The sequence below is a fragment of the Typopeltis vanoorti genome, chromosome 8 (genome assembly GCF_054136105.1).
Source record: "Typopeltis vanoorti isolate ZY-2024b chromosome 8, IOZ_Tvanoo_1.0, whole genome shotgun sequence".
Classification (NCBI taxonomy): Eukaryota; Metazoa; Arthropoda; class Arachnida; order Uropygi; family Thelyphonidae; genus Typopeltis; species Typopeltis vanoorti.
Window position 1 is genome coordinate 113,638,577 of NC_143556.1, and position 14,372 is coordinate 113,652,948.

The following is a 14,372-nucleotide window of genomic DNA, read 5'->3' on the forward strand; positions in this document are numbered from 1 at the left end:
CATTTCATGCTTTATCACTTTAAGGGAAATTGCTTGTCAACAAAGATCTTTATGATAGATCCCATTTCACGCGCGTGAAGACCTTCAAATAGGAACTACCTGTGGCATCAATTCTGTGGGGAATAAATTTTATGCTGTCACCACTACTGCTTACTTGCAAGAAATGATTTCCTGCTGCATCCAATTGCTGCATTGCGTCAGAGATTTATGCGTTCAGGATTTCCTTATTTGTTTTTGATGAGAATGTACATTCTTCAAGGATATTCTGCTTTTTAGGTATGTTTATCAAAATGCGTAATACCTGTTAGATTAGTTTTGCTCGTAGGTACTCAAAGCATATCTACACTGGTTGGATGAAATTTAAGTAAATTTGATATTTAATCTTTACTGAGCAGTGAAGTCTTAGTAAACAGACCTTTACTTAACAGTTATGGAGTCATTTCAATTTGATTTAATCGAACTACTACTTTTAATGGCAAATTTGACAAAATGATGCAAAATCATATGTCGTTAATAGCACTAAATAAACTATCTACAATACCTGCGCAAAAAAAAAAAAAAAAAAAAAAAATCAGTTTTAGGTTCAATTGTTCTGCGAAGGAAGCGCTACTACAAAACAATACTATTGCAAAATAAAAAAATAAAAAACCTCTCCTTTTTATAATTGATTGAGATCATGGCCTTACTTTTTCCCGTGTGAATTAATGCGCACACAACGAAACGATCAAAGGGATGCAAAGATATTTTGAATTTTTTAACAATCTACTGTCCTCTTTCATATAAAAAACTGGCTCATAATTACGTATGCTTCCGTTCAGCAAACTTTCTCTTTGATCCATCTTTCTTATCAGAAAGTAAACTTTTATCAACGCTTAAGTACGAGTATGTGGCTTACCTTTAATAATAGCTGCTCTACACAACATTATAGTTACTTGAATTATTTATTATATTCATTCACTATTTCTGTACCAAATGTTTTCGATTCTTGACGCTTCGAACCATTTCGTGCATCTTTTCCCTTTATTTATTCTTTACAACTATTCTCCATTTTATAAAAATATTCCCTTTATATACTTTCCTACACTTGCACTACAATTGACACTTTCGCACATGCCGCGCATATTCAATACTACTTTTAAAAAGTTCATGCGTTCTAACAGTAATCATTTAAGTATTTACATTTGTATGAAATGTCTCATTTATGTAAAGAAGATTCATCAGATGGTTGGCATGCTTTCATTTTCTCAATAAAAAATTTACTTTTAATTTTTTAAATTAAAATATAAAGTTCAAAACGCAAGTTACAGCTATGAATAATAATACCGTAGTATTAGGGGTATAAATTACTACATATAATAATGCAAGTTGATGGACGTGTGCACGTCCATCAACTTGCATTAGACTTCTAATGTACATTCTAGTTGATTGTACATTAGAATTGCCTGTTGGTTGTACATTCTAGACTTCTAATGTACAACCAACAGGCTGTACTTTGAAATCATAGCGTTGCATGGGTATGGATAGGATGTTTGTAAATGTGCTTAGGTGGCAAGCGATTTTGTCGACCATCGTGCTATTGGATACGTTGCAGTGTCAAGAAACACGCCAAATTTTATCTCTGGAATATCCGAATTATCTAACAAGGAGCCATCATATAATTTCAAGCAATGTAATAGTTGTGTAATACGTTTACAACATTTCATGAATGGTATTCACGTAAAAATAAAATAATATCCAATTTATATTCTAATATCGAACAGCATGGTATTATTCTTTGCAAACCTTTCTAAAGCGTATGTGTCATCTGACAAAATCTACGCCTGATACTAAAACAAAGCTACTAAAGAAAGTGTCAATATTTGCTTACCAATAGAAAAATCTAAATGAGCATTTAGCATTTTTATCACAACAGCAAAATTATGAAGGTAACTTCCGGCGGTGTTTGTCTTTATAGTAGAATAACAGTAGCTAGTCACTCCCAAAATAAGTAGCCCGTATTAAATTCCATTAACTATGAACTAACTTTTATCTCTATTCGGCTCTGTCTACTTTCGTTTCTGAAAAACGTTTATGTCCTTTATAAAAATTCCAACCTACAGATATTCGAATCCAATATTCTTATTTTGTTTTCAATCCTATACAGTTCTACATAGCCGGTCCCGTTGAAGATAGCGTGTCACTTCAACTATCAGGCTGTAGGTTCCGATCCCATTGTGGCATGAATATTTCTGAAAGTCTTGAGGGTCTTTAGGTGGCATTATAAGATCATTTTAGTTGCCCACTGTAAGAATACTACTATCTCTATAAGAAGTCTGCGGTATTTTTGAGAAAAAAATACCATGTTAGGGTGATTATAGTAGGAGCCCTCAGAGGAGATCCTGAGATATACGTGAAAATTGTACATTTTTATTAGCTATATGTGATGCTAAAAGTAGAATCGTGGACCCACCAAAGGCAATCTTCTTTCACGATTATCTTCACATCTGAAAAAAACAGCACAACTAAAAGACCAACACACATCTGCCTCTCGAATTCTCTTTTAGGTACAAAAAGAATATTTTATTCCTTGTCCAGAATTTTCAGTGGAATACGTGTTGGCCTGTCTTGTATGGAGGCGACAAACTTTTCCTCCGCAAAACAGTCAAACCGGCCACCAAACACACAGATTTAATAGCTGCACTCATGCACTCACTTAACAGCTTTAGTTGCATAAGCTTAATAATAAACGACATCAAAATCTTTTCTTTCCACCAGAAATTGAAGATAATCAGTGATGAAGATGCAATCGAAGGGAAAATATTCTTTATGTTGATAAACACAATTCTATGCGTTTAATGAATTAACAAATTATTAATTGTTAACTAGTAACTATTTATTTTTCCTGAGATGTACAAACGTGCTGTTCTCCTTAACATAGAAAAGAATCGTTCATTCATTACCGCATTCTTTTGAATTACTCTTCCTTGTTACCGACCGTCCTCTACCTGGGTTACATATTTCAGAGTTCACTGACTTCAGCCTCAAACTTGCAACGTAAGACACTAGTTTATGTAATTAATCTTACATCTTAGATGTCCTTCTTAGTACTGTTTGAACCAACATTTCTGTTTGTTATCTCAACAGAGTTTTCTTTTTGCTGGAGGGGAATCGACGGTCCCTGTCTCTAACTGTCACTCCGTGCTCGGCTGCAGTAGAGTGGAGATTGTCTTTCCAAACCTACTCGGACATCTCATCCATGGGAGAAAAAGGCAAGTATTTACATGACTTCTTTTCGTCTATCATCCTCTTTATCTTGGCATGTTGACAGCAAGTCTAACGAGGAGAAAAGCCCAAATTTAATAGACGTTGCCAAGAAAAATACAAAAACCTCAAACTAACAGAATATAGTTCATTAAACGTAGTTATTACTTTTTAAATCTGTTTAAAATTCCCAGACCTCGCTGACCCAGTTAGTAAATCCCCTTACGGCTATTTTGCAACAAGACAAAATAAAAGATAAACATGTTCTTCAAGTCCTTCTTCGCGTTTTATTTCCTATACTGAAATGTCGAAATAATTTTTGCAATATCTGCAGTTCCGTGCTGTTTCTGGTGAGGCGGTTTTAATGCATCGATTATTTCTTGCAAGAGAAAACCAGGTGGATTGTTGTTCACGTGGAAAGGTTGAGAGGTGCGAAGACAGAAGCATCTGATCAAGGAGGTTCTGGATCACGAAAAATACTTTTCCATAATAAATTTAATGCAGGTGAAGGAAGCTCAACCAAAATTTCATTGAAAATATTTAGAATTGACTTAGAAAAGATAAACGCGACTCGTCTTCTATAAACACTCTTAGGAGAGAGAGAGAGGGGGGGGATGATGTCTATCTCGGACTATCCTAAGATCACTTAAAGGAAACGAATAAAGAAACTTTACTTTTATTTTACAGGAGGTTTATAGAGAGGTGATAAAAGGCGATTTGATGTCGGTATCTGGCAAAGAGGAAACCTTATCCACATCTTTTTTTCTTTTAAAGAAAGGCACTTCGGTATTTGGAGAGAAAATAATATTGGAAAAATAGATGACCGATTCTCAGAAAGAAAATTTTGAGATTTTAACAAGCTTACCGTTATTGACATTCTCTCTTGAATCTTGTCAACGATATCGTACCTGACTAACACTCTACTGGCCAATGCCAGTAGAATTGAGTTAGAACGGAGAAAATAAAAAGGTAAAAAAAAATATGGAAAATATTTTATCCTTTTTATAGACTCGACTACTCTGTAGAAAAACCTAAATAATTCAACATAAATTGAAATTTCAATATTAAATGATCCACTGAGAATCTTAACTTATTCCTATTGATGAAATATACACGAAACATCTTCAGAAAGTATTTGGATTTATGTGATTATACAAATAACATCATTCCAAAACATGAGATGTGATTTCTGCAGTCAGAATAGGCGTCCTATAAGATTTCGAGTTTAGTCTCGTTTAAAATAATTTCAAATAAATAAATAATAATAATAATTTCCTCACGCCCTTGCGCGCGCACATATCTTTGCTCGGTCACATGATTTTGAACATTTTGAGATGTTCAAAATCATCTTTTAAATTTCTCTTTAATGATCTTAACTTTAATAAATCTATATTTAAAATTCCTTGAGCCTGCGGAACAAAAACAAAATGATTTAAGAGCGAATTCGAAGAATATGGAAATGTTCGTGTTTGTACCCTGTACTTGTCTCCTAAAATTTCACGATGAATTTAACAGACAGCATCCGCAGTGCTGAAAGGTAGAAAACTTCAAGGAAATGTCATCATTCGATATTTTGCGCATATATAGATGTAGCGAGACCTAGAAGAAATCTTGTTTTGAATCCCATAACTCACAAAAGTAGGTCGTATAAATACACAAGTAAATATTTATTAGGATTAGAAGATATTACTTCTTATCTAGCACGTCATGGTAATGCACTCAACATGGCGAAAGTTAGAGATAATGACCAGCTGCCTACCGATTGAAGAAAACAGTTTTTTTTTTTTGGGGGGGGGGATAAACTTCTGAAATGACTGGAAAGTCATTTCAGAAGTTTACGAGATTGTTAAAAGCTTCGTTCACTGGATGTGTGCATGTACATCCAGTAAATGAGTATCCGTTGGCCTGTTTTATCTTACTTCGTATCATGTCAAGACAGCATCATCACATTCACTCATCACAAATGTCAGTTTAGATAAGATATGCAGAAAGGCGAACAAGAGAGAAAGAGATAGATAGCGAGTCAGGGAGTTATGCTTGTCTACGATATGTAAAAGCGATGACGGAGAATGTGCAAGAAAACCGTGATAAGAACATAATTGGACCGCTGAATGAATGAGCTGAATTAGGCATTCGTTTGAAGTGAATGAGCACATTTCAAATGAATACCAATCTCATTTCACTTTTTTTTTTACTTTTTTATCTCTGCTGTTCTTTATTGAAAGTGCAGGTATTGAACTTTTGTATGACGTTGACTTATAAGGACGTGATCACAACGTTCACATTTTTAAATCGAAGAATTTTTTAAACTCTTTCTCTTCTTTCCCTCTCTTATCTCTCTTCACTTAATATCCTTCAACCGAAATGCGGTTGGTGATACTACATTGCGTGGATCCTAGTTAAATTAAATTTAGTTCTCCAAGCTGTCGGCTCTGGAGGGCTTTTTTTTTTTTTTTTTAAATAATTTGCAAAATAAAGGGTTAAATTAAACCCTAACTAATGATTTAGATTTTTGTGATTGAGTTCAGCTAACAGGATGAATACGCCAAAGTTCACTCTCAAAAGAGAGAATTAAAAGATTCTGTAGAGCTGTTAAATAACCCAGCAAATCTTAAATGTGTGAGCATTAAATCAAAAATATCCACAAGATACAAAAATACCGAGCGTGACCAAGAGCCAAGTACTGTAAGCGACAGACACTGCTTTAGCCAGGTATTACACTACTCTTACTGCAGGAATCACAAGGAAGAAAAATTCAATCTGATGTATTCAAGCTGAACATTATCAGTCTACTTCAGTTTTATTTTACGCAATTGGTCACATTGATAAGCCGTTCTGTCGAATGGTCTACCAAATCTGACGCATTAAGTTCAGTTTAATGAAACTACTACAGCACTTAAAAATAGAGAAAAGAGTACAAAAAGTCTATTTTCTCCATATTCTCCTCCTCCTCAAATACCTTTACAGGAGTCTATGAATGGGAAGGATTTTTGTTCGAGAATGTTCTAAACTGGTTTGACAATTTGAACCAAATTTGGAATATACGCTGTGCTGTTGCTGAAGGTTCTCTAAAAATTCAGCCAAATCTAAAAAAATCAAGGAGAGTTATGTGGACACATTCGCAGGTAACTATCCTGGTTATTACATGGTGAAAGTCGGTTAAACAAAATTTGAAATATAGTTTTCTTGAGTGCTAAAACTATCCTTAACTATCCTGGGAAATTCAATCCTATCACATTAAGCGAAAGGAGAAATTGAAAAGGGACTCGCTTCCTTGTGTATTCAATTATGTAAGTCGCATTATGCAATTGTTTTCGACCGTATTTGGAAAACAGAGTTCTATCTTTATTTATTTATTTATTTTATATTATGTCGGGTACCATAACGATTGTTATACAGTATGACCGAATGTAAGACTGGATTGTTAAAGGAAGAAGCAAGCAAAATGCCACCGATATTGCTGCTGGTTGCATTATTTAAGTGACAAGTTGTTCCTCAATTGTTTATTTATTGTTCATTGCTTATTGTTTTACTTCCATCATCTAAAAGTGATATGTCATAAGTGCTTCGCAGGATCTCCTGCTTCCTCAGTAGCTCAGTTGGTATAGACGACCCCTTTGGTTGTAAAGATCAGTGTTCATATCTTGTCTGACTCTAACAAAGAGTTATCAGGTAGTTTTAATCAAATATTGAGTTAGCCGGTCTTATACGGAAGTGGAGGATTTTCTTCCGGAAATTGTTTTTTTTTTTTTAATTTATTTTTTAATTGTTATATATATTCGAACACACGCAGGCATTCGTGCCTGTGAAGTAACTACTTTTAAATAACACCCCCTACTTCCTCCGTATGTTTAGCTTTACATTTTATTACATGAAATGTTCTTATGAGATAATATATTCACTGAGTAGGTAGTTATTGGTTGGAATTTTGGCCAAAGTAATCAAGGTTATGAGATAGTGTAGTGTGCCAATTAATTGCATAGTTTCTTCTGGTCAGTTGTCTGTTTTGCAATATAACCCTGGAGGAAAAACCTTGCCACATCCATATGAGATCTGCCCTGCTAACTATTTCAGGTAAACAGCCCGTTATAAACGCTGTTTTGTGTCCCAGATGGTATTTGAATCTACGTCTCATCAACCAAAGGACGTCGCCAATACCTACTGGTCTACGATAGCACTAAAGAACATTTTAAAGAATATTATTTCTCATTTTGTGTTGTAATTTCAATTTAATTTCCTAAGGGTTAAATTTTCGACGGTTTTTCATGCATGGTGAACACTATTTTATAATAAGCATCGAAACCATTAATGAATTCAGTTAATAAACTTTATTACTTATGCTACTTGATTGGCCGATTGCATAGCGTCACTTTACTCCAGCAAGCTCTTGTATTAAAAGTTGACTATAGAATGGACGTTGGCAAAGGTTTTTGGTTGCTAAATGAGTTTCATCTCCTGTTCAGAGGCCTGAAGTGACTTGAAAATGTTCCTGTTTTTTAAGAGATTCTGATTAACCCTCACCCCACCTACGGTACGATAGTACACATATACCCTTTCATAGATAAGATTCACATAATATTAAAAATTATTTTAATTGTCTTGTATTCGGAATCACAATAATCATACCCTTTTTATACTATTTGGTACTAGTAACCGTTTTGTTAATCTTGAAACTTAAATCTATTTTGATTTAAGATTAAATCAAAATACAAAATTTTTAATAAGCGTCTGTAATTCAAGTACAGTTTTTATGGTTTATCGTTTTTGCCAAGATCTTACATTTTTTTTTTTTTTGTATCTTCACTTATTTTTTTGAAAAAAACATATTTCTGCTGCCTCTTCTATGGCAATTAGTTCTACTTCGTTTACCCTCTAACCTTTCAAGTGTTTTCCAAAAGCACAACAATCTCAGGGATGTTGGATGCAAATTATCACTTCGATAAAAACTAACTCTTTTTACCAAGTTCTGGGAATTCGCCTTCGGCCACTGAAAACGATATATCAATGTAGTATAACCGAGATATTTTAATGTTAAGCGTAACATATAAAAAATCCCGATGTTATGTAATAAGTTTTTTTACAAAACGCTCATAAAGATGTCGCTAAAAGTTTTAAGGATATATGTCAATTTGGTTTTCATCATTAATGTTTTCTTAGGTAACTTCACCCACCGGTTTCATACGCAATTAGATCGTCAGTCTAATGTAATGGCTCATAAACAAGGGGAAATGCTACTAAAAGAAAGTGTGCTTTTCGAGTTTCCTGGAGTACGACATTCGGAAACGAGACTTGAATCAATCAACACCCTGGAAACTTGACCACATCCTTCATCATAAATGACTTTTCATGTCAACTGCTGTGTGTGTCAACGAGTCTAATGGCACGACCCGAACACAAAAACTTAAAAATAAACCCTCTAGTTATTTATATTCTTCGAATCATTACCCCGCCAAATTCTCTCAGGAAACTGTACTCTGTAGTTCATGTTTTTTTTAGAAAGCAAGTTCAGCACAAATAAGAGAACAACCGGAGCACATTCCTTTAAAAATATGAGAGAATTGCTGCTCAGGGATTTTAGCAACTCCCCTCCCACCCCTAGGGTAATAATATGAGTAATAGTTATTGCCTGCGAGTCGACAAGAGGACGAATAGACCCTGGTGTAGCATTAATATCTCATTTCAGAGATACTTTTTCCAATGGACGCGTGTGGTCGACTAATACATCGAGTGGTCCATTTAGGCGCACAATTTGCACGGGTAGTGAATGGCACAGATATTCCCGGCACGAACTGCAGATACAGAACAGACCCAGTGAATAACCTTAGAGTTCAGTAGGTTTTCAACTTGGATAAAGCGATCTTTGTGCAATCGTCAGCGTGATGTAATGAAGTGCATTAGCCGTCCTGATTTGTGTGTTTGCATTACACTTAATTCTTACGACGGGCGATCGTTCAAATATGACATAAAACCAGAAGCTGGAGGCAGCAAATTCCAGTGGAGAAAAGTTTAGAGTTAAATCGAAATTAATTTTTGGTATGATTTTGAGAAAGTGAATTGCAATTCTATGGAAGTACTTCACTGATACCAAAACATGAACTTAAGAAAAAATATTTCTAATTTTCTTTTTAGATGTTTTTTTTAGAACTTATTGATGACTCAGTAACTCAGTAAGTGTTACAGCATGCAGGTCTAATGCTATTCCTATATTGTGCTTCTAACTCTTAAAGTTGAAAGTACTATAGTAAGAAATCCATCTTAAAACCCGAACCAACTTCATTGCCTTCTCCACTCTGCCTTCCCCAAAGATTACAATCCTCTGTTCAAGAAAAATGTGAATGGATTCCTCCTTCTATTCGTGTATTACCAAAACTTATAGTACACGAATGTACTATAAGTCTTGTGATCTTTTGTGTGTGGACCAGATATAAAAACAAAGAAGTACGACAAAAGCTTAATTCCTCAACAACATTATTAATTAGGCCTTCTCGATATGCTGCTTTCGCCGATTTAAAATAACAGATTCACATAGCTAAGACGTCATTCTTTGTGAACATTTCTGTATATGAATAATTTCTATTTGCATAATATCTCCATAAGGTTACTAATAAAGTAATTTCATTTGAATACTAGAAGTAGGTATTATTACTTAGACATAATGTGAATACTGTGGTACTGTTCTGTAGTAGTGTTACACAAGTGGTATATTGTATTTAAGGCGCTGCGTTGCTCACAATAGATTCAATATACACATACAAAAGATCTAATAGTAGTCAAATTACTGAAATTTCACAAGCATCCTCTTTTTCTAATTCTGGATTTTTTCAGTCACTCGTATAACGTTCATTCAAGACTGAAGGCTTGTGCTGCCTATTTGGGATACAAGTTGAATGCATATACAAAATGTTAAGAAGTAATAGTTAGCATCTTCCTACTCAGTAAATAGGGCTCGTCTATTTCATTCTTGACAACCCAACTTATGGACGCAAACAGAACATTGTTGCCATGGGATTTCGCCAACAATAGTATGTTCCCGTACTGAAGAGGCCATTATTCCATATCTACCTTAATCAACACTTGTATTATATAGAGGGAGACTGCCAAAAGAATTATATAATCTGAAAACTGTATTTCTTTCGTTATGTAAGCTCACAGTGTCCTTCCTACAGTGTTGAATGATATATTTGATAGAAAGAGCAGAAAGAGTTTCTAAAGAATTGAAAATTGTTTTAAGACTCTCTAACGATATTTTTACATAAAATACCGTATACATATCTTGTCTGTTCTGTTTCCTGGCGCTGATTACTTAATTTCGAAACCCATTAACAGCCCCCCCCTCAAAAAAAAAAACCCTGCCAACATTTTCTTTGAGAACATATAATTATTAAAATCTTAACAGGGTAGATAAAAATGCAGACATGACGTCAGTTTTTCTCAAGACGAGCGTCCTATTAACAACACCGAGGGAGTCAGGGGCTTGTTAGTCTGACACTTGGCCTGTCGCTACTGTTATATCTTATGCCTTAGGATGACTCCGCATATTCTGCCAAATGTCTGCGTGGTATGTGGTCCGCTTCCATTTGTCACTAACCTACCTACCTACCCTCGTCTACCAGAGGTTATTTCAGGCGCTCTTGCACGCCCTTTAAAATGCAATAACACTGTTCAGGGACGCAGAAATATTGTACAAGAGCAACGATAACTCACCTCTTAGTTACATTAAGTAGAAGTAATGAAACTGATTCACTACAGTCCAGCTATGACTGCATAATTTTAATTAAGGGAGCTGTTTAATAATAAAGTGTCTTTATTAGTGCGCATTCGACAGTTATTTATTAAAACTCGGGTATGCCACCAATCATTTTATAATTGATTATTCAATTATTTTTTTAAAACATATTACAAAATGGAAAGCACAGTTTTAAGAACACTTCACAAAAACAACAAAAGACAAGTTTCTGGTGCATTACTGTGGATTTTATTCTGAAAAGCTCCACAATAAAAATAAGCTGTTGAATGGAACGGTTTTCTTGTAAGTTTTTCAGCCTTGAGATTTTGTCACAGTAATTCGTGTCCACGGTCTTATTGTGGTACTCAAGGGTAGCCTGCAGGATGTCATTGTCCTTGTTGCTCTATCCCCAATCCCCCACCGTCAGTAATGAATGACGTCACTATGCAGCACTTAACAGCAGTGGAACCTCCACAGGTTTCCAGCAACCCTGGCAAATATCCAATTACACATAACTGTCACACACCAGACGCCATTTCATTATTTTTATTCTAATTAAATATCGCAATGTGCCATTATTATAACATTCTTCTTCGGTCTGAAATTTTAAACCACTGCAAGTACTATTTTTACGATATTTTATTTTAACAGAAAATATGTTTCGAATTCTTCGATTTGAGATTTTTTAGAACCATGGAAATGCTCGCCCTAAAGTTGGAAATGGAGTAATTTCATATTATAAGAGTGGGTTTTCTGCATATTTCAATTTCTTCTAGGCTAGAGTTCCTTGAAATGGAAAGAGAGAGAGAGAAAAAAAAATGGCGGTCAAAATACAATTTATTGTGTCTCAAGATTTAAAGATCATTTAAAACAACTTTTATGAGCGTGTCAAGACAAGAATAAACTAATGGATAATATTTCCGACAGCTTTATTGTGACAATATCACTTGGTGTTAACAGTCACTCGGTTTAACGAGGTACGCTAAAAACAGGCCAAAGAGAAAAAAAAAATCAAGGCTAAAATCATTCTATTTATACACTGCCTTTCTTTACAGTGCTTTTTTATTGTGCGTCGTTGCCAGGATGTATCATATATGCCAGCTTTTGTGTTGTCCAACTTTCCTAACCGCTTTATTTATTCAAAAACCGAAGTGTTTCTCTTGATAATGAAATTCCAGTTGAATAACAAACGGGATTCAACTGCTCTTAAAAATATTGCAGCTTCAATTTCAACACATTCATTATAAAGAATAATTTTTCCTAGACTCAAGAATTACTGTTAGATACAACTATACGGATTTCGTGCAAAAAGCGCGTTCTTGAATCTTAAATATAGCACCTAATTAAATTAAAGCATACACAGCCGAAGTGAGGTAATTAAGGATACGTGGCATGCATCATCCCATGACATAAGCAACTAGTTGATCAAAAACACGTCATTCTCTTAACTGAATAATAGATTATCTGTATTATCCAACACAAATTATACCCTGATACGGCCGTAACGGGGGGGGGGGCATAATTTCAACCTAAATGCTATACATTGCTAACGCGTGTACTGCTCAGAAAAAAAAAAAACAATTACGCTGAACATATGCATAAAGACCCTTTCACCAGTACAGTGCGGATAAGGGACTTCTAGGGGAAAATAAAAAAAAAAGTAGCGGCAGTTTGTGTGTAATAATAATCTAGAATGTCAGGGGTATTCACATCGTCAAAGTCACCACAATGTGTTGTTAAAGAACCTCAAATGTATCGTGCTAGTTGCTGTGTTCACTATATTTCCGATAGTTGAGGCATGAAATATCGTGAATCAAACCCACTGGTACCTCCTGAAGAGTGTCAACAGAGTATGCGAAAGTTCATAAGTCAAAGAAAACAACTGTATGAATATGATTATATAGAAAGGTTCTAAAACAGAAATTGAAAAAAGCCAATTCAACCTAGGTCTCGAGTGATTGTTAGCTAAAAAAAACAGCCAAGCAAGATGAAGCAGTTAAGTAAGCTCATGTTTAATTTTATAAACATGGTTAAAGACGTCTGATTGGAGTAATTGCAGTCCTGGAGAACAAAACGCGACCAAAGTGCAAACGCTTCCAGATTATCACAAGCAATTTGAATGTTATCACAGACAAGACATGACGTTCAGGAATGAGTACCGCAATGAATGAATAATTTTATGTTTAAATTAAGCAATCTTAACAGTACAGGAAATAACTTTTATAAAGACTTTTCAAGTAATGATGAGTTATTCGGTGTCATAAGTAAGCAGAAGCCATTTCTTCCTTAAACAATTAAATCTTCTATGTGAACACACATCTACAGACCTGTAGAGAACCTGTCATTGTAAGCCATGCTATCGAGTAGATAGGATTAACACGGGCACCAGAATTTAGCTAATACGTCAAAGAGTACTGAGTAAGGTAAAAGAAAATCAACATAAGTAAGGTAAAGTTAATCAGCCTTTATCGCAGGTAAGTAGAGATTTCCTCTCCACAAGACACTGAAGTTTTTATTCCTATGACTACTCAGAAACGTTGATTGACACTCAATATTTACGCAACAATGACAGTTAGGATGAGGAACAGGAGATGATGGAGCAGTAATCTGTTGGGCCACAGATTTTTTTTTTTAAATCACTTTCGAAGTACAGTATAAGGGAGGAAAGAAGAGAGAACTGGGAACTGTTTTGCTATATAATATGACTAATAAGCTGGTTCATAAATGAGCATGGTTCAAAGCTGAGCTGATCTGCTTGCTCAACATTACTGTATGATCATCCATTCTATAAGAAAATCGATGATGCAAAAAGGTTCGCTGTATAAGAAATTCTGAAACAAATCTTGTTCTTCCGCTTAAACGTTTCTCTGGAAAATAAGAACCACATTAAAACTTGCTACACTGAGCTTATGCTGGGGATGGGGCGGTGCTGGTCTTGGGATGAAGACATTGCATACAGTCGTCAGACAACCAACAGTTATCATTTGTTTCCTTGTCTTATTAATAGCGCTCACACATTTACGCCAGAGAATACTCTTATCAAATTTAAATGTTTGTAGTTGGTCATCAAAATGTGAATCGCTAGGACAATAAACGCAACCGAATAGTCAACAAATATAGCAGACATTACTTATTTATTTGTAGTTTATTTATTTTTTATTCCTATTATGATTTTCTCCGACGAACAAGTGTATATCGCCTGTGTTGCGTTAACTTAAAATAACACAACTCAGGTCGTGCATACAACTTAGCGATTTCCCCGAATAGCGAATAACCTAAACAAAACCTTCTAAATACAATGTTAGGTGTATTTAGGAGTAGAAAGCCTCCGTAGCTCAGTTGGTACAGACGAGCCCTTTGGCTGGAAAGAGCAAGGTTTGAATCCACTGCGAGGTAAGGAACTTTT

At 35.0% G+C, this 14,372-nt stretch overlaps 1 protein-coding gene across 2 annotated transcripts in view; it reads left to right on the forward strand.

The window, feature by feature from the left end:
• LOC150104293 (protein NDNF-like) overlaps window positions 1-14,372 on the forward strand; it is a 67,240-nt gene that overhangs the window by 39,082 nt on the left and 13,786 nt on the right. For both annotated transcript variants that reach the window (XM_090396898.1, XM_090396899.1), the window contains one exon: window positions 3,124-3,248. In XM_090396898.1, coding sequence (XP_090253024.1) covers window positions 3,124-3,248 — 125 coding nt within the window. The remainder of the gene's footprint in view (window positions 1-3,123; window positions 3,249-14,372) is intronic.